The 19,189-nt window shown below is 40.2% G+C and overlaps 2 protein-coding genes and 1 long non-coding RNA gene across 5 annotated transcripts; 2 read left to right on the forward strand and 1 right to left on the reverse strand.

The window, feature by feature from the left end:
• Window positions 1-145: 145 nt before the first annotated feature.
• Window positions 146-3,487, forward strand: LOC131475869 (putative leucine-rich repeat-containing protein DDB_G0290503). Its single transcript, XM_058654223.1, has one exon. The coding sequence runs from the start codon at window positions 677-679 to the stop codon at window positions 2,507-2,509; it is 1,833 nt and encodes a 610-aa protein (XP_058510206.1). The 5' UTR covers window positions 146-676; the 3' UTR covers window positions 2,510-3,487.
• Window positions 3,488-4,234: 747 nt separating this feature from the next.
• LOC131475908 (uncharacterized) lies at window positions 4,235-9,156 on the forward strand. Of its 2 annotated transcripts, none has more exons than XR_009242548.1 (4): window positions 4,235-4,864; window positions 5,293-5,504; window positions 5,632-5,752; window positions 7,803-9,156. It is a non-coding gene; the product is annotated as an uncharacterized LOC131475908 (long non-coding RNA). The 2 variants fall into 2 exon arrangements; XR_009242549.1 differs by lacking the exon at window positions 7,803-9,156 and adding an exon at window positions 7,022-7,796.
• Window positions 9,157-13,606: 4,450 nt separating this feature from the next.
• Window positions 13,607-18,889, reverse strand: zfand2a (zinc finger, AN1-type domain 2A). 2 transcript variants are annotated; one of them, XM_058652506.1, is made up of 10 exons: window positions 18,717-18,889; window positions 16,720-16,792; window positions 16,251-16,345; window positions 15,996-16,127; window positions 15,756-15,907; window positions 15,502-15,627; window positions 15,311-15,386; window positions 15,140-15,216; window positions 14,050-14,184; window positions 13,607-13,920 (listed from the first exon to the last, which is right to left on the reverse strand). In XM_058652506.1, the coding sequence occupies exons 2-9, from the start codon at window positions 16,772-16,774 to the stop codon at window positions 14,073-14,075; spliced, it is 825 nt and encodes a 274-aa protein (XP_058508489.1). In that variant the 5' UTR covers window positions 16,775-16,792; window positions 18,717-18,889; the 3' UTR covers window positions 13,607-13,920; window positions 14,050-14,072. The 2 variants fall into 2 exon arrangements, with proteins under 2 accessions (XP_058508489.1, XP_058508488.1); XM_058652505.1 differs by having other exon boundaries at window positions 14,100-14,184; window positions 18,717-18,888.
• Between the last annotated feature and the right edge of the window lie 300 nt (window positions 18,890-19,189).

The raw sequence follows: 19,189 nt of genomic DNA on the forward strand, positions 1-19,189 counted from the left end.
ACCCTCTTTAAAGTTCTTCAGCACAGTCCTTAGTCCTATGCAGTTCAAAGCTCCTATTGCAGTTCAAAGTCGTTCTTTCCCTCCTCCCTGATAGAGCCACCCACAGCCCGACCCGAAACACCCTTGAAGTTTCTTTAGGGCATTGTTCCTCAGCACCAGCCTGCCACACATTATTTTTTTCGAAGAAGAGGCCTTTGATCCTTTAAAGGGAAAATAAGGAAGGGCTTTGTAGAAATCAAGAAGTGAAGAGGGGCGGCATTACACCTCTCAGTGTGCAGCCTGCTGGCAGTTATTGTCAGAAGAAAAGGGAATGCAACATTACAGGTGACGTATCTGGTTGAACAGAACTAGCAACCAACCAACCAACTGACAATTCTCATTATGGACGCTAATGGCCTCTACATACCACCAACCAACTAACCAACCAGCAGGCGGACAGGAAGTGAAGGAGAAGAGACACATAAGAGAAGAAGAAGAAGGTAGTAATGAAACTTTTCAGACGCCAAGAACAACTGACCTAAAACACAAGAAATGGCATATTTGAAGAAATCATCTCAGCTGATCAAAACAGTACCAACGTCTGATTGAATATTTCTTTAAAAGAAATCCAGAGTGCATGCTAAATAATTTATAAATTCATTTAGGAACAGGGAAGGGGCTTGATGCATTGGGAGAGATGGATTTCTTCCTGACAAACATTAACAGCCTGAAAAATGAAATTCAGGAGCTCCGTGAGGCTCTGCTGAAATCAGAGGTTGGCCAAGAGATGCACGACAGTCTGACAAATGAAAACAAGAAGCTCAGCAAAGCTCTGCAGAAGTTACAGGCTGACCAACAGATGATTGACTGTCTGAAAAATGAAAACAAGAGGCTCAAAGATGCTCTGCAGAAATCAGAGGCTGAGCAACAGAGGATAGACTGTCTAAGTAAGGAAAATCAGCGACTCAATGAAGCTCTGGAGAAATTAGAGGCTGACCAACTGAAGATTGACTCTCTTAAAAAGGAAAATCAGAGACTCAATGAGGCTCTGCAGAAAACAGTGGGTGACCAACGGAGGACTGACTTTCTGAAAAAAGAAAATCAAAAGCTCATTGAGGCTCTGGAGAAATCAGAGGCCGACCAGAAGAGGATTGAGCATATGAAAAATGAACATCAGAGGCTCAAAGGGGCCCTGGAGAAATTACAGGCTGACCAACAGAAGACAGATCATCTGAAAAATGAAAATCAGAGACTCAAGGAGGCTCTACTTAAATCAGAGGCTGAACAACAGAGGACAGAGCACCTGAAAAAGGAAAACCAAATTCTCAACAAGACCCTACGGAGTATAGAGGCTGACCAACAGAGGTTTGACCATCTGAGAAATGAAAATCAAAGGCTCATTGAGGCTCTGCAGAAATCACACACCGACCAACAGAAGATTGACCGTTTGAAAAATGAAAATAAGAATCTCATTGAAGCTCTGTTAAAATCCGGGGATATCCAACAGCGGATTGACCATCTGCAAAATGAAATCAAGAGGTTCAATGACGTGCTGTGGAAATCAAAGGCTGATCCCAAGAGGATTGACCTTGTCACCCATAAAATTATGGAGCTCCATGGGGCGCTGCAGAAATCACTGACTGACCAACACTTGATTGACTATCTGAAATCGAAGAATCAGAAGCTGCACGACTGTCTGCAGAAATCAGAGGCTGACCCAAAGAGGATACACCGTATGACAAATACAATAAAAGAGCTCCAAGTGGCTCTGCAGAATTTACAGTCTGACCAACAGAGGATTGACGAGGTGAAAAATGAAAATCTGGGCCTCAGGGAGGCTCTGCAGAAATTACAATATGAGAAAGAGAGGATTGACCATCTAAAAAACAGAAATGAGAGGCTCAACAAGGCTCTGCAGCAATCGCACATTGACCAGCAAAGGTTTGACCATCTAAAAAATGAAAATCAGAGGCTCAACAAGGCTCTGCAGAGGATTGAGTGTCTGAATAACCAAAACCAGAGGCTAAATGGGGCTGTGCAGAAACCAGACGCTGAACAACAGAGGTCTGAAATTCTGAGGCTGAATGAAGCTCTGCTGAAATCAGCGGATAACCAACAGAGGATTGACCGTGTGCGAATTGAAATCCACATACTCAGTGAGGCCCTGTGGAAATCAAAGACTGACCCGATGAGGATTGACCATGTGACAAATGAAATAAAGAAGCTCCATGAAGCTTTGCAGAAATCGCGGGCGGACAAATACTTGATTGACTATCTACAGTCTGCAAATCATAAGCTACATGAGCATCTGCAGAAATCGGAGGCTGAGGCAAACAGGATGCAACATCTGACCAACAAAGTTAAGGAGCTGGAGGAGGCTCTGCAGAAATCACGCACTGAGAATCACTTGATTGACTATCTGCGGTCGAGAAATCAGCAGCTGCATTTGTGTCTGCAGAAGATCGAGGCCGACTTTGATTTACTCATGGAGGCAACAGATCCTGGCGTTCCTGATGAAGATCCAATCTAGCTGGACAACAGCTTTTGTTTTGGTGTCACTATGGGAGAACGTTTATTAACTCGGTCATTTGTAACATTTGAAGATTGAGCTGTAACACTGTTAAAAGTCAGACTTTAGTCAGACTAAGTTTGGTTTTCTTAATGACATGTAAACAAGACAGACAATTATAGTCTTAGTCGGACTAACATACCTGGATAATACAATTCATAGTCCGATTACATGTATAAGCTAAGTTGGACCGGAGTCGGACTTGGTCGTTCTACGCTTGCACCAAAATTTCCTCTGCGGCCTTTGACCCGGAAGTAGAAGACGACGACTGAAACATACAGAACTACAGCACGATCCATCTCACCGTTCGCTGTTTGTTTATCTGTGACAGGAAACTGATTCAATACGCACTAGCTTATAGAGAGATATGGCGCTACCTACGGAGGCGGAGTCAGACATACACTGCCAATAAATTGATTTTCTCCTCTGTACGTATACTCGGATTCTACAAGTTGTCTTAATCAGAATACTACGGCATTAGCTCAATTTATGCATGTAACCGACTGACTGCCTAATATTTACTATTACATTGCATGTTAATAATCATATGTTGATGTTCATTGAAACTGTAACTTTAGTTTTCCTTTGAAATGTAAAGGACTAGAACTAAAGTTCAGAGAATTAAATAAATGTATGTAGATACTTCGTATCACTGGCTATAAGGCACAATCCCATTTCTCATTTTTACAGCCTACTGCTTCCACTACCCCTTATCCCTTGGAATTAAGTGACATAGGGAAGTGTTTAAAATCAAGCATCGGATATGGATATAGACATTTATACTTTCTTGTGACTTGCAAATATTTAAACGTAGGTATGCGGGTAATGGCTTATGGGGAATGAAGGATGAAGGATGAAGTCAAAAATGCATGCAATGCTTATTTTTTCCTCATCACCATTACAAAATCTAAATCTTGGATGAACACTCTTTTCTGCCATTTTACTTCAGTTGTTTGCAGTAAACATATTTAAACACTATTGTAATAGAGTTAAAAGATTATTAAAGTAAATAATAGAACAGTGACTTTTTCAATAGTTTATCGTGATTAATTAACATTAATTTTCCACTTTATAGTCAATGTGAAGCATGTAAGTAAGTAAAGTATATCTTGACTGGGAATCAAATTCATGCAAACAAATTACTTTGATCTAATAATTTTAGATTATTGCAACAAGCCTGAGGTAAAACAGTGCCTTCTTCAGAAATGTTAATGCAGCAAGAACCAGTACAGTCGCCTTTTTGTTTTGTACATAAAATGTCTTAGGGTTGGCCTGATGAATGAACTGAGCCAAGTTGCAGCATTAAGATCATGCTAAACAGTGGCAGACACACTGACACTGGCAGAGTGAGACGCAGCTGAATCACTCCTCAGTCTCTCAGCAGAGCTGCAGCTTAATTCTTTTCTATTTCACTTCACGAGAATGCCATTGATCTGCAGTCCTTTTCCCAAAGTTGCATTGTATTCCATTTATTTTTAGTTGCATACAATACACAATGATTGACTGCTTTTAATAGGTTTGTTAGTAGGTGATGCAACTATGGCAAATTCACAATTTTTCTTTACTGCATCTTCACTTTAGCTCTATGACTGCAGTGTAACCTATATGAGACATTGGGGGAAATGCATGTTGTATAATAATAATTAATTTTTTTCTTTCAATAAGTCCAGACAGGCTTATTCTGGGTGCAATGAGGGTTAGGTTTAGGTTGTTGGTCTGCAAATTGAAACGAATATACTCAGTGAGGCCGTGTGGAAATCAAAGGCTCAGAGAGGTTCTGCAGATATCATGTGCCGAAAAACACTTGCTTGACTATTTCTGATCTAGAGATCGACTTTGAGTTTCACATCCCCATGCTCCTGACGAAGGTCCAATCTAGCTGGAAAACGCTAGAACGTCGAGAAACCTGAATAGTGGTGGAGGCGTCTTCGTTTGCAAAGATGATAACACAGTGATCAAAGGGAAGAGTCCTTTGATCTCAGTCTGTCCAACAGATCACTTGACAGGCGACTTACTAAAGGACCCAGTGTGCACAGCACGCTAGAAATGCGACTGATATACGAGGCATTCATCCATCTCCTACCGCTTAATCCTCTACATGAGGGTCACAGGGGCTGCTGGTGCCAATCCCAGCTGAAACAGGGTGAAAGGTCCGTCACAGGGCCACATAGAGCGAAACAACCATCCACTCCCACACCTGCAGTCAACCTCGAGCAGCGGTGTCAAACTCAAATGACCTGGGGGGCCAATGAGCATCTTGTCTGGTACAGAGGGGGCCAGAGAAAGAAAGTGGGAAAAACAGCTGTTCAGTAGCAGGTGGGCAATATAGTCATGATGATATTAGAGAGAATTGCTTGTTTTGATATAAAGGTATGTATACTTCACAATAAAAATAACATAAATAACAATGTGGATAACTGCAATTAAAACAGCTTAAATATATATAATTTAATATTGAGTGTAATACATTTAATAAAGCAATAATTACAACTGAATGTCTCATTACTATTATAAAAAATATTGCTAGCAAATATATTTTGCATGTAATCGATTGGAGGGCTGCATGTGGCCCGCGGGCCGCCACTTTGACACCCATGATCTACAGTGTCCAACTCGCTTAATCCTCAAACGTGGATGTTTTTGGACTGTGGGAGGAAACATTCTAATAAATAAATGAAAAAATCCAGCAGGCTGTCAGAGTTTCAGTCCACAGTCCAAAGTTATTCTTCTTCTACTTTCTCCAGTCTTAAAGAAAGGAGATTGTAAAGTCCACGTGTGCCCACATGTGATTTCCTCCTGGCTCCTGCTTCCCACTATACCTCCACCAATCCATCACAACTGCCATATGTGCACCCAGTGGCCACTGTCCTCACTAATGAAGGATCTATACCCCTTCTGTGCACATGGGTCCTTAATTAAAGGGGACAGCTACCACATCATCGAGACACCTTAACAAGTGAGTTTCCTCTCATTTGTTTACCTGCTGGTTTGTTTGTAAAGTCCGTAAGATACAGACGATGCAGCCTTGTAATATCAGTCTGACATGTCGTCTCCTCTTCCTCCTCCTCCTCCTCCTCCTCCAGTTCCAACGTAAACCTTGACATGCTGTCTGCTCCCCTGTCAGCTTACATCCATCAACGCGCCACACGACACTAAGGGAACTGCTGGTTGGAACATCATGACCACACTATGGCACTGCCTGAGGTAAACAAGAACAAGCTTCCATTATTGTATGATTTACACAGCTGTCACTCGCACATGTATTTCAATCATCCTTTTATTTGTTTTGAAGAAACTCTGTTGTGTATTTTACTGTTGAAACCTACAGAATACGGAATTATTGTGAGTTAGTTCCAGTTGTGAACACATTTAATTAAATCCTCCCACTGGTACCAGGTCCACCTTCATTTTTAAAAGAATAACAGAAGCCAAAATAAAACATCTTAATTTGGCTGTAACTGTGGATTCTGGTCTCACTGTATAGTAGTAGATTAACACACGGGAATACCCCCAGGTGTTGTTTCGTGTGATCATTTCCATGGCAACTGCAGATGAATGCCTTTGAAAGAATGGCAAAAAACACACCTTATTGATTTCCACACTGACAGGGATGACGTTTCACTGAGCAGTACGCGCAGGAAGAATCTGAGCCGTTTAATTATTAACAAGAAGTTTGAGGCCAAACAAAATAAATATTTATTCTTTCTACTAAACCTCAGATCTATTGATGCTCAGTGCTTTGCTGGAACAAAACGGACACATTCAGATTGATGAAGATTTCAAACATGAAAAGAAAGTGGAACATGGAAAAATGGAAACAATTAAATAGGATTCTGGCCTTTTATGAAATATCTGTTGAGACAGTGATACTTTTATGGGCTTATTCTAATTTGTAACCTATTAATGAAATGTAGTAATTATGTTGTAATGAATATATTAAAGTAATTCATCAATTCATATCCAAATGATCATGTGTTAGTTTCAGAAAAGAGCCCAATGTTGAGAATGATTTGTTTGTCTCTACTTCACATCCTTTCTGAGATGAAGAGAAAGCTTGCGACTTGACTGCGGTTCGAAAAAAGTGGGGTTTAAATCTCTAGAAACACGGGATCAAAACAGGCAGGACGACATGAAATGAGCCCGTGACATGCAGTGACCCCGTCTCTCAGGTGATGGAAGCGGAGGAAAGTGCAACCACTGAATGAATGTATGAATGAATGTATGAATGAATGAATCAGAGCATCCACTGTAAATGTGTGACAAAAATACTGATAGACTCGTTAAAGTGGAACTAAACCAGAGAGGAAGAGAAGCAGAGACAAATGACAGAAAATAAACATTAAATCAAAACACTAAGAACTCACCAATAACAGTGCAACACTTTTTGATTGCATAAAGATTTGAACATTTCTTCTAAAAGTGCTGAATGCTAGATAAATGCTTTTGAAATTTCTTTTGGATTTCTTCTTCCAGATAAGTCTCGACATTTTGACAAATGAAAATCAGAGGCTCAAAGAGGCTGCGGAGGAAGTAGCGGCCGGGCCGACAGTAGATTGACTGTCTGAAAGGTCAATGGAGAAAAATCAGAGACTCAACAAGGCTCTGCACGAAGAAATCACACGCTGACCGACAGCTGATTGACCATCTGAATGAATGACTGAATACCGGAGGCTTAATGGGGCTCTGCAGAAATCAGATGCTGACCAACACGCGACAGAATACTCAGAGGCTGAATGAGGCTCTGCTTAAAATAGAGGATAATTAACAGTGGGTGGATCCTCTGTGAATTGAAATGCATGTACTTAGTGAGGCCCCCTGTGGGAATACAGGGAGGAGTGACCATGTGACAAACTAACTGAGGAAATTATTTATGAATAACGACGGTGGCGTCCTTTTTTCAGACAACACAACAACCACAAGAGCCATGCTCGATCTAATTTGTTTTCCTGTGACGTAAAGGTCAACAGGAAACTGATTCAATACGTGCTAGCTTATAGAGCCATACAGCACCACCTATGGAGGCGGAGCCAGACGTGCACGGCCACTCTGACTCTGCAAGTTGTCCGGTTGCCTGTCTTAGTCGGACTACGGCGTCAGCTTGAGTGCATGTAACCGACTGACTGTAATATTCAATATTGCATTGCCTTGTTGGAACTGTAACTTTAGTTTCCCTTTCAAATGTTAGTGTTAGTATGTTATTAAATGTGTGGACGTGTGTTGGTGCAAAAGTCATGGAAAAGTATGTCTATTTCAGGTCAGGTGGATTCAGAGACACCCCGACATCTTCTTGAGCTGACACGGCGAGTCAGATGAGGCGCCTAATGGGAAATGACATGTACAGTGGAACTCATCAGCGGACTCATCGCTGCAGGAAAATAAGGTTAGATTGCCTCTGGACAATAATACAGCCATCACCTGCAAATTAGCAACACTGGCACAGCGCGGGACCAAGCCACACGAGGTTGTCATAGAAACTAAAATGCATAATGTTGTGTCTGCAATCAGCATTAATCATGACAGATTTGTCTAGGGTGGTGTGCAAGCAAATGTGGTTTGTTTATCTCGAGATCCAAAAACAAGAGGCATGTGGGATGAGTTGAGAGGGTTCACTGTGTGCATAATGGGGTTGACAGTATCATAGTGCTGCTATGACTAGTCGATAGAATCATTGATTTTAGTGTTTTTGACTCATCGCAGTGTTATTAAATGAATAACACGCAGATGCTCATGAGAGGAGAAAGCAGGAATATTAAATTCTAATGTATGGGAGCATATTGGACCAAAAAAGAAACCCGTAAAAACAATTTCACAGATACTAAACCGTTCAGATTTTTTGATAGAGGGTGAAAACATTGACCCCACGGTGTCGAGCCTGAGCTGTGAAAGGAGAAGCAAACACCATCTCCTCATCTTAGGTCAACAGTCACTACTTGTATTATGGGATATTGCTGTGTTCCTTCATACTATTGGTTGCAGCATGCACCCCACACATTCACACGGCTTTTTGTTGAATCCCAATAAAACCATGATTGCGTGGATTTTGCCCTTTCAGTGCACCTTAATGAGAAAGCTGCCAATGATGGATCCCGTCTGCGACGTTACACTGATACATAACAAACAGCACTCGATGCTCCATGGAGAATCCTTCAGCAAACGCCACGGCTGACATAATTGATCGGCGGGAAAAGAGAGCACTCACACACCATCAGAAACACCACTTCAAACAGGGAAAGAAGAACAGAGTACTTGATTTGGAAGGCTGGATGCAAACACATGGGAAATGTTCCCGTCTAGTGCGTCAGTCGGAGTCTCAGCTGTTCATCACAGAACAAAGGCTCAATTCTTCCTGTTTTAAAAGCAAAAGCAAAACAGGGAGATGTGCAGCATGCAGTTTTGTCAGAGTTGAGTGTTAAATCAAATGAATCGTGTGTTTAGGGAACACGGTATGCTCCTTCATTGATGAAGTTCAAGCCAGTATAGGTTGAGCAGCTACTGTGGAAAATATTCAATAATAATATCTGTGTGGATTCTGAAATGGGTCAAATGACTTTAACTGACTGGATGTCTCTGTTTATCTTTGCATGGATGGACGTGTCTCTGATAACATGTATTTTGACTGGTGACTGTATACTGGACATGTCGCTCACAGTCACTTTATTAGGCACACTCGACCCAGCCAATCACATGATGACCTGCAGAAGTCCAGACTGAGCATCGGAATGGGAATGAAAGGTGATTCTGAATGCGGCGTGATTCTCGCCAAACAGAGCGGTCTGAGTATTTCAGAAACTGCTGCTCTATTAAGATTTTAACACACAGTCGTCTCCAAAGTTCAACGAGAATTGTGCGAAAAAAGAAAACTATATTCCACAGTTCTCAGGTCAAAAATCCCTTGCTATTGCCAGAAGTCAGAGCTTAATGATTCATTGTAACGTTGTTACAGCCATGCTTTTGCTGAAGACCATCCCCCAATGTCACTCGTGCCACTTCATTAGATGAACTCTGTACTTAATAAAGTGGCCACAGTGAGCGGAAATAATGGACACAGTCTCCGCATCAAGAAAATAAAGCCATTACAGGAAAAATGACCTTCCTTCCCTGAAGAGTCTCAATCACTAGTTTCAGGTATTCTGATGTCAATTATAGTCCCATTTAGAGACAGATAGACAATAAGCTGGGTATGTCGGTGGTAGTCAACATGCTTTTGCCACATTGGCATGAATTTAATGTGTAAATAACACATAACACTTCACACTATGCCACGTTATTGCTTCAGCAAAACCGGGAAGAGCAGTAATGCTGTCATAATATGTCTAACATGTTAGTTTTTTTTTTTTTTTTTTTTTGCAGAACCAAGACGATTTAATTCTTCCGTGTTTTTTTCTTTTTCTTTTGTAAAGAAACATGCATGACGTCCTGAAAACAATCTGCCCAACACGTCGCTCCTGACAGAACCCCAGCGAGCTGAACTATTGATCATGGCATGTAGTCGAAGCAGAAGCTCCTGTTTCCATGGCATAGGTTTAGTGAAGTGTGAAACTGTTGTTGGAGAAATGAGACACAGAGTCAATCGCAGGTGAAGTGCAAAGGAGCGACATCTTGATGGGGTGATAATTGAGGTGTTGTGCGAAGCGATTATTTTTCCTCTTTCTACCAAATATGTGTCTTTCTGGAGGCCTTCGACATGCGACAATGTGCCCCAAATTAACATAGAATTAAAATGTATGTATCATATTGCCATTAGCCCATGTTGCAATAAGGTACGACACCACCCGCTTATGTATGACTCTGGGACCTGTGTGTCCTACAGCTACCAAAGTCAGTATAGGCTCTTGTATCAGATGAAGATGATCAGAAGAGTCTCTTGAAGTCATTTCGTATGGCCATTGTGGTCATTGTTTTGTTTTTTTTTTGCCAATTTTGGACTGAGAGCAGATGAAAATCCCATACAGTTGCCGTGGCAACCCCAATAAAAGGCAGCATTAAATGACATTGTCAGATCAAGACATTTACAGTATAGAACTGTATAGTCAGTGTTTTTAACATTAACTCCACTGCATACCTGCCTGAAACAAGAAGAAAAATAATCTTCTCAAGGACTCGTTGTGATCCACTTTTCCGTTATCCCACCATGTTGTGAAGTGACACTTGTCACACTGGGAAAATTGAAGCTGTGTCAGAGCTTCCCGCCTCATAAGTCCTCTGCTGGGAAGCATCTTCACACTTTGAAGACCGACACCTGCTGCCCGCCCGCAGTCATTCTGTATTTTTTTTTTTCCACAGAAACGTGGAGAATTCACAGCCTCAAAACATGTTTAAAACATAACTCATCCTAGTGGTGTCGTCTGTGGCCTGGAAAACCTTTCCACTCAACTCAACAGAACAAGGAGATCGATCAAACACTGGCTACCTGTTAACTGATGTATTGTATTTAGCCGGAACATGTCAGATTAAGTACAATTTACAAGTGTGGAGGTGTTTCATTTGAAAGAACATTGTCACCCACCACCGTCTCGGAAATTCATGTCTTCCAACTACAACGTCGTGATCACTGCAATCGTGATGAACTCGCAGCAAACCCTGAAATGTGTTCTCACTCATTTCCACCTCTCCTGCTCTTTCCTTCCTGTAGTTCATTAACTTTGCTCTGATGGTTTCTTTTTTTCTCAGTCAAAGAAAATACACACGTCTGCTCAAGCACAAATGCCAGGGGCTGAAACGGCTCAATACAATATGAACCTATTGTATTTCTTCAGATTATAATATAATAATTATTGTTATTATAATTATTATTATTGTTCTGCAGCTTAAGGTCATTTTTGAGGGGGTGTGCACACATAAAAACTCCAGTGTGGCAAAAATGCGGTATTGGCATAGTGCCTGAACCCATGCGTTGCCCGAGGGCTCTATAGCGCCCCCTAAGGTGAAATGCAAGCCAAAATTAAGTTGCACCAAATTCTACAAAACATGGTGGGAACATGTTAGAGCCCAAGATGTGTGTAACAGATAATGTCCCCTCAGGTGTGAATCGTCTTGTAGTGTTCACATAAAAGAACATGAGATGACAATGTGTTTTTAACATGCACAATAAAATCCATTTCACCTTGTCTTAAATTACAATCTTTGACATTTGCACGGTTTAATTTGCATTCAACAAGTATCCGCACTCTGTTGACACACGACGAATGCAGGACGGCAAGGTCACATGTTGAATTAGAAACTGTGTGGAGGCATTCAGTGGACTCAAGGCCACATTTAATGGCTGACAGGACTGAACCCCCCCCCCCCAGCATGAGACGATCCTCGACAACTTGGTTCAAAAACTGTTAGAAACCCTTAAAAGTTTTAAATTTTAAATTGCACAAACAAGATCGTGTCCTCCAGCATCGCTGCAGATTGACAGGACGCCATATATGGTGTGTTTAGTGGATGTTGTTGTGTCACAAGGACCAGGTGCGTCAAGCTCATGCGTCAAGCTCCACGATGCAGGTGAAAACCCTCAGGGATGAGAAGAGTGCTAGATGGCCAAACGCCATTCTGTCTTCATTATGCCAGAGGCTAAATCTTTTCCCAGCATCGATACATCACCTAGCCCTATATGAACTATTAGGGTCGAATGTGTGAAAGACATACTGTCTGTAATTTCATATAATGATCCATCTAGACGTCACACTTGCCATATGGTTTTGAGTGGAAGCGGCCCTAACCTTCATTTATAGCATTCACAAGACTAACATGAAAGATCTGCAGGGAAACACAGAGACAGTGTTGTACAAACATTCAACCTTAACATTTTTGTTCTTCTCTTTGGAAGCAGTGTCTGTAATGACGACACAGGAGAGGAACTCTCTATCCTGTATACATAGACATACACTATTCTGTATGAACAGCGTTTAAATAGCTGCGTATACAGTTGAAGCATTAGGACAAAGATTCAAGTTAAAACACATAACCATAAACCACTATGTATGTATGTATATATATATATATATATATATATATATATATATATATATATATATATACACACACACACACACATATATATATATATATATATATACATATGTGTGAACATACATATGACTGTAGGGCGAATATGTGTTTTTGTGACATTATATTTCACAGCGGGTCGGCGAGGTCCTGTCCTGCAGCTGTACAGTCTCTCTTATTAAACATTATTATGTAAATGTCTCTGGGCAGCGACTGTCAGAGCACATCTCCCATCCAACCTGGCATTTCACCAGCTGGCATCACTGGTCATCGGTGGACTTTTAAAATCGTGTTAGTGGACTTTAACGATGTCTCTCCGTCGCGCAAATGGCAGCAAATGAGAGTATTTATACTGGCATTTTAGAAGAAAAATTTGGAAAACTGAATAGATTTTATGTGTCAACTGAATGTCTGTAAAGGCAAGTCGTCTAAAGTATAAACCATGAAGTCATACTGCCCCCTGCTGTACATGAGCTGCTATAACTGACATTATCAAATTCATCTGATTAAAGTGAATCTCTCTGGCATCTCAGAACGAGTACACTTGCCATTTTAGAAATGTACAACCTCCCTCCATTTAGATGCATTTGTTTCAAATCATACTATATAAAAATATAGTATACTTTATTTCTCTTATTTACGCTTAGTGTTTGACTAAGTGTCCCCCCTTTCCCCTTCTATAAACTCAAGTAACATAATTGCACGAGGGTCAATGATATCCACAAATGATTTGTCATTATTATGCTTAGTATTACTGTAACAATGTAAAATGAAGCAAAACATCCATATGATTTGGAAGAACTACTATTTCTTTACATTTGAATGACTCCACTGTCAAATCCACTGTTCTCAATTAATTGAGCAGGAGTGAAAATTTAAACATCTCTTTACATTTTTGTTCCGGCACCTTCATGCACGCAATTTCTTAGTTTACTTAACAATAAAAATATTAAATGTAACACTAAAAAAAAAAAAACCATTTATCTTACGTGAAGTATAGTTTCATTTAGCTTATGAAACAAACTCTGCTCATCAAATCTGAATCAGTGGTGAGACACAGGCGGCATCTTTTCAAATAATTTATTCAATATTTATATGTGGTAATACAATGGATTTGTTATGATTAGCATATAAAATATATATATACAGAGCAAAATCACTGTTAAAAATAAAAAGAACCTGCGAGGAAAATACAGTATGTGCTTGTATTGTAGAAGGCGGAAAACATCTTGAGCGACTTCCATGAGAAAGATTTCTTCATATAACAATCACTGATCCTGGATATTAATGTCACACAATGTGCAGTTTCTAGTAGACAAATAGCACAGCTTGAATTTTAACTAAGAAAGGCTGCAGTTGGACTGTTTGGATTCTCTCCCCTGAAAGAAAAAAGGAAACACAGTTAGAGACAAATATATTTTAGATAATTAAAAATTAATAGAATATAGATCCATCTTTTGTTTGCCAGTTAAGTTCAAAGAGGACAGGTTGCCATGAAAACAGTATACCTTCATGCGTTCCTGTTAGCATGCTAGTGACAGCTAAGCTTTCCGGGTACCTGTTGTCTCTGCTGCTGGCGTCTGAATTCTTCTTCGCTGGCAGCGAGAGCCTGAGCGAGAGCCAGATCCTCCTGCTCCTGAGGGCTGAGACACAAAAGAAAGAAAAACAAGTTAAAAACCTAAAAATACCAGATTTGTTCTAAGAAATGCCGCCAATATTTCACTCCGTCCTGTGGAGCGAAGGAATTCCTCCAAGTCAAATAATATTCCAATAAAAACATTCAAATGGAGACATCACAAGCTGGAACAAAAATGCCTTCAAGCTACTTTCAAGAACACATGGAAGTTGTTGTAAAAAGTGACAATAAAGGCCAAACTCATCGCTGTGTTTTCATGTTGCACTACTGAGCTCATATGACTCGCAGAGTTTAGTCAAATGACAGAAAGTTAACATGCTATTTAAAATTCCCTCTTAATGCTCAGTCTATCAACTGAATCTCTTTAGGTGCTAGTCAAAGAGGCATTTTTATCAGGAAATGAATCAAGATCAATCAAGAAAACACATACAATTAGGACAAAACTCCATACAAAGTGACACAAAGATACATTCAAAGTATTAAAAGTGTCAGTTGCAGCAGGCACATATACATATTTCTATGGAAGAGTGGAACATTTTAGCTAAGTTCAATAAGAGCACTATTGAAATTCCATTACATTAGTCTTGCTTTTTTGATAAGAAATGGTCCATATTATCTTAAATTGTATCTTATGTAATTTAAAAAAAACAAAAAAAACAAAAAGGTTTTCTCTGAAGGCATTAAAGCTTTAGAGAAATCAGCAGATCTCACACTAAGAGGGGGAGGCTGTTCCACATGACAGAAAATAAACAGCGATTACATTTCATTCTTCATTCTTGGAACAGCTAACAGGTTCAGAGCAGCTGATATCAAAAGACTGTAAACGTCACCACATAATACACACACTTACTCAATTGTGATTCGAAAGTTTGGGAAACACTGGTTGAATATAATCCAGAATCAACTAAAAAAATAAAACATCTAATTTTAGCGTTAAAGGCTTGAATAAAGTTTCCTTATACCTGAGGGTCGGCTGCACTGCTGGCATGGTCTCAGCCAACGACATCTCCAGAGCCCTTTGTAAAGCCTGTTCCTCCGTCTTCAAGGACAGAACATTACCAGTGTGTTTACATGTTAATCACATTGGGGGAGAACCTTTACATCATGTGATGTTACGTAAACCATGTGCATACCATGCCGGCTTGAAACGAAGCTGAAGGTGGTATCACACTGTGTGCTGAAACAGGAGCAGGAATCTGCTGTGTAGTCCTGAAAGGAGGACGACACAAAAATAGAACCAAGGGGGAGGAAACATTACACTTTTAGGCATCTACAATATGAGGCTTTATTAAATAATTTGAATCCACAGAGTATGAGCACTCACCCACTGTGGTTGCCTCTAGTGTTTGCTCTTACACCATTAAAAACAGGCCGAGAGTTTCCTGAAGCATAACTAGAGCTGGAGGCAGAGTTGGAGGAAGCACTTTGGGCTCTCATTACAGCAGCATGTCTAAGGTAAAGTGAAGGGTGGGGGGGGGGGGAAAAATGAACAAAACATTAAATACAACCATTCTTACTGCGTTGTATCAGATGACAGAGCAGCAGCATTATATGAAGGTGTGGTGTTACTGTACCCACCCAGGTTTGGGCAGAGGTTTGTCATCAGTCTTACAATCATGGTCTAGTGGGTTCCGGTGTTTAAGACAGTAATTTAGATGGCACTGGTCACAGGTCACACGGATCATTTCCTTCTGCTTACAGCCGCCTTGTGAACATTTATTTGTGAAAATCTGGGGGGAAAAAAAGAGCCCACTTATTTAATTGTACTATTCAGTGCAGCCCCATACTGTATGTTGTGTCCATGTATTTAACTCATACTTTTCTCTTTCTTTGTGCGGGGTCCGACTTGCAGTCCCGGTCAATGTGTTCACCGACTTTAATGTCGGGCATCTCGCCTCGCTTGATGGGAATGGGAGTGTTGCACAAAGGACAGACTGGGACCTGGACATCCTGTAAAGTCAGGTGTTAAAGTAGTAAAGAGTTTAAGACAACATCTCAACAGTGTACACATAAGAGCAAATAACACTTTTGTAACTTCGTTGTTTAAACTGATCAGAGCCCTTCGTGTTTTACCTTCTTGTAGGATGATGTGCATCGGTGATTTGCATAGGTGATGTGGTCCTTGCAGAAAATCTCTTGACAGGCATCACATTTCATTGGAAGAAAGTCTGTAACAGCAAGTTAAGTTTCAGAACTGGAATGTAGCTTGAATAAACAAGCAGGACTAAATCCTATTTTATAAACTGCACTAGGATGTTACGACATTATAAGCACCTTTCTTTGTTTTAATCACAAGGCAGAGAGCAGAGGATAGTGAGGGCTACAGAGACCATCGTCATGGAGTATGCATGCATGCCTCTCCATTTAAAAGGAATGTAATTAGTGTGACACGTGAACAGCCCCTTACACAGAGCCTCAAGCAATCAGAGAGCACCTCACTCGTCACGGATTGGACTTCACCAGCTACTCAGAGCTATAATACCATGATAAAATCGCAATAAATATCATAACTTTTATCGCACTACGAGATTTTGATACTCACCTAAACGTTTGCATGTCTTCTCAGAGCAGTGTTCACCTAAATCTGGAAACTCCATCACAGTTAAAATATCAACCTGCAGGAGAAAGACAAGGTTTAGTGATGTAGGAACACGAAGTACTGTTCTTCTCTGAATACATTATGTGGGTATATGAGTAATGGTAAATGGTCTGTGTTTACATAACATATACTATCGTCTTGATGACCTCTTGAAGCTGCTTTTCACTACCGCTTTTACCATTCACCCATTTTCGCCCACACATTCATACAGCAGCACATTCATGCGCAAGGTCTTTTCTATATAGCACATCTTTCATACACATTCAACAAGCTGCCTGCACAGGCATCAAGAGCAACTTGGGGTCAAGTGTCTTGGCCAGGGACACATCACAGTCTCCTCCATATTAAGAGCTGTTTCAATTTGTTCTTTAAGGACCTTATTTGGAGAAGCTTTTCTGCACATCTTGTTATACTCATATCTAGGAGTGGGAATCACAGGGTATGCGATACATGGTCCACGACACAAATAAAACAACAATACTGTGATAATTAACATATTGCAAGAGAATCATACAGTGATACATCCCGATATCTGTCTATCTGAAGAAAACAAAACATCAGTGGAAAGTTAAAAGTGCAGGATTTCTCTATTTATTCACAACCTACAGAACAATGTGCATAAAGTATATGTATTGAATGTGGATAGGGCATCTCTTAACATACTACATTATCCTGCTGTAAACTCCCTCTTAGGCCAAGTAACTTCCACCCAAGTTTCCCTCATTCATTTGAGAAGCGCAACCACGAGGAGAAAATGAAGTACCAACACCGTAGGGACTGTTTACTTTGGAGAGCGTAAATGTATTAATTAAAATATAAATATTTGCCCTGGTGTATCGATTATGGAATTGTAAGTACAAGGACGACGGTATATCACCAAAACGATACCCCTACTCATATCATACTCATTTACACAACGAATGAATTACTGACCAATAGCCAAGTGTGAAGCTAAGGCTCACCTGAACCTGCTTACACAAAACTATTGGTCAAATCATAAACAACCAGGCTTAAGTACATTAATCTGATTTCACACTGAACGCACCATGGAGGACTTAAAAAAAGTAGCTCATGCTAAAAAGAGCGAGATAAATAATAAGTGTTAGAAACTGTTATGCATCATTTACAGACTATTATTTATTTCTTTTTTTAATCATTATCCCCAGCATAATTAAGGCATAGACAGAAAAGGATATTCAAATGTCAATTTCTAAACACTGTTGACAACTAATCTAATGACTATTCAAGTTTGAAATACCTGATAAGTCTGAACATCTACACCAGAAATCAAGATCACTTAATCATCACTTAACACAGTTTATTGCTTTCTCACGCTAGCTAACGTTAGCTGTAGATGTAGCTCTGTCAATAAAGGTGTGTAAGCAGTTGGTGTCATGTCGAGTTTAACGGACAAAATAACTATTAGAAGTTATGTTGTTTATGCCTTTAACACTGACACTGTCTGTCGTTTCCGTAAAATTAAATGCTGGGTGTCACCACACAGCTAAGCTAAGCAGGCTAGGTTACTTAGCCTCACACGATTAGGCTGATTACATAATTCCAGCTTACGTTGTTTACGGTTATGTGGCAGAGATGTAATTGGACAAATGATGAATAGGCACTTTGACCCAGTCATGGTTAATACCATAGTGTATTTTTATCAACATCAAGTCAGTAAATACTTGCTTTTACACAGATGCTATCGGCTAGCTAATGTGTTGTAATACCAAGGGCCAACGTTAAAGACAGAGCCACACATGTGTGTCACTTTAAATTAAACCTTCACAGTTCACATGGTTAAAAAAAAAAAAAACATTGTGAAATTAATGAATTGTTAACCAAAATTAACAGCGCTTCACTGTTAGCTGGCTAAGCTAGCGACTTCAATCTTTGCGACAGGTCGCTTTCCGTTATTATCGTGATTTCTTTAAATAACTCACCAAATCCTGGTTCTGTAAAAGCAGCAAAAAACGATGTTATGTTAGGGATTCCGTAGTTGGCCGTCGCTTCACCGCGTCCTGTTCTTTTTTACCAGCGTATTTAGACGCAGATCCCTGAGAGCACAGCTTGTTTGTTAGCAGAACTGGGTTGTTGTCGATCACTTTTTATGCGTCACGGGGCTCCTCCCATGTACGTGACGTCTCCGACGTCTGACACAAAAACGTCGACTCACCGTGACTTCAGCTGCGGTTTTTTCAAACTGTGGAAGAGGCGAGTGAATTCTGGAAAAATCCACGGCTTCACATGCACGCACACTTTGCAATCTTGATTTTGTATTTTCCAATAAAAAACACAGACACCTCTCTGCATTACTATAACTAAGTTTAATTCAATTTGACATGGATTTGATAGCTTGTTTTTCTTTGCCTTTTTTATAATTGCAAAGTCTGTCAAAACTAGTTTACATTTTTTT

Source organism: Solea solea, chromosome 16 (assembly GCF_958295425.1).
Source record: "Solea solea chromosome 16, fSolSol10.1, whole genome shotgun sequence".
In the NCBI taxonomy this organism is placed as follows: Eukaryota; Metazoa; Chordata; class Actinopteri; order Pleuronectiformes; family Soleidae; genus Solea; species Solea solea.